This window comes from Papaver somniferum, unplaced genomic scaffold (genome assembly GCF_003573695.1).
Source record: "Papaver somniferum cultivar HN1 unplaced genomic scaffold, ASM357369v1 unplaced-scaffold_28353, whole genome shotgun sequence".
NCBI classification, from domain to species: Eukaryota; Viridiplantae; Streptophyta; class Magnoliopsida; order Ranunculales; family Papaveraceae; genus Papaver; species Papaver somniferum.
Genome location: NW_020639212.1, coordinates 1 through 1836, shown reverse-complemented (window position 1 = coordinate 1836; position 1836 = coordinate 1). Strand labels below are relative to the sequence as shown.

Below are 1836 nucleotides of genomic sequence, written 5' to 3'. Positions count from 1 at the left end.
TGTCACTCACTATAGTATCAACCACTCCAAACCTTGCAAATAATTCATGCAGTTTATATATCGTATTTTGTGATGTTGGTCTCTTCATTTGGAAAACTTCGGGCCATTTACTGTAGCTATCAACTACGACCAAATAATTCCACCCGTCAATTGGACCCGCGAAGTCAATATGAATCCTTGACCATGGCCTATCGGTTTTTGGCCATGGCTTGTGTAGAATATGTGGTGATTTAGATGCCAAAATGCAGCCTTTACATCTGCCGACCATAGACGTGATGTCATTATCCATACCTGGCCAGTAGACGTATGCTCTCATGAGACTCTTCATTCTATTTATGCCTGGGTGACCAGTATGAAAGTCTTTTAGTATTCTTTTTTGTAACGTACTAGGGATTACTACCCTTTCTCCATACATTAGTACATTATCAACCAGAGAGAATGTCTCTTGATTTTTTCCGTCTTTTTTAGTTAGTTTATCCTTTATTTCCATGATATATTTGTCCTTATCTGCTTCTCTTTTGATGTCCTTAAGCGATACTGGTAATTCTCGAATTGCGTTCGCCATATTTTCTTCAACCTCGTCCTCTGCTCTGAGGGACGCGATTACCGTATCCTCTAATGGTTCTGTTGCTTTCGGAATGAGTCTTGATAGACCATCTGCGTGACCAATTTTGTGGGTGGACAAATATTGTATTTTAAAATTATAGTTTAGCAAAATTGTTCCCCACCTAAGCAATCTATTTGCTGTGTACGTTGGCAGACCCTTCTTTGAACCGAAAATCGTTACAAGAGGCTTGTGGTCTGTCTGCAGCGTAAAATACCGCCCATGTATGTATCTATGAAATTTAGTTACAGCGAAGATAATCGCCAATGCCTCTTTTTCTATTTGCGAATAGTTTCGCTCAGCAGGTAATAATGATCTGCTTGCATGAGCGATTGGTCGAACTTTACCATCCTTCCATTTGTGCAATATGCACGCACCTACGCCATGTGAACTGGCATCGCTCGCCACGATGATGTCTACCTTTGGATCAAAATGTACCAGAAATAAATCTGATGTCAATTTTTCTTTTATATCCTTAAATGCTTGCTTGCATCCTTTTGTCCATAACCATGGTTTTTCTTTTTTCAGTAGATCGTTAAGGGGAGCTCGTAGAATGTGGAGGTCTGGGATAAAATCCTGGTAATATGACACCAAGCCTAAAAAACTTTGTAGGGACTTAATGTCCTTTGGCTCAGGCATATCCTTTATTGCCGATGCTCGATTTTTATCTGGCTTTTTCCCTTCTTTATTTATTATATGTCCCAGATACTTGATCTCCTCCAGGAGAAAATCGCACTTGTTTTCTTTTACTCTAAACCCATAGCTTCTTAATCTTTCGAAAACTTTGCGTAAATGGTGTTTATGTTCATCCACCGATTCACTTTTCACGAGTATATCGTCGAGATATGCTATCGTGTAGTCTAACCCAGATAACATAGTATCCATTATTTTCTGGAATATTGCGGGTGCTGTCTTCACCCCGAACGGTAAACGTTCGTATCGGAACAAGCCTTTATGCGTATTAATGCATAGCAACTTTGCGCTTTCGTTTTCCATGGGTACTTGCAAGTATGCGTCGCTAAGGTCTATTTTCGAAAAGATTTTTCCGCCATTTAACTTTGCGAACACTTCTTCGGGGCTTGGGAGTGGATAGTGATATTCTTCTATTGCGTCGTTTAACCCGGTTGAAAAATCGGCGCAAACGCGAATTTCGCCTGACCTCTTCTTCACATAGACAACTGGAGCTGCCCAGTCGCTGTATTCTGTTTTCGAGATCACACCAATTCTCGTTA

General features: G+C 40.4%; 1 protein-coding gene across 1 annotated transcript; it reads right to left on the bottom strand.

Annotated features, from left to right (window-relative positions):
• Window positions 1–10: 10 nt before the first annotated feature.
• Window positions 11–1489, bottom strand: LOC113341273 (uncharacterized protein K02A2.6-like; the record flags this gene model as incomplete). The annotated part of the gene is made up of 1 exon (XM_026586211.1): window positions 11–1489. A coding segment is annotated over exon 1 (1479 nt), but the record flags the coding sequence as incomplete, so codon positions are not given.
• Window positions 1490–1836: the final 347 nt, after the last annotated feature.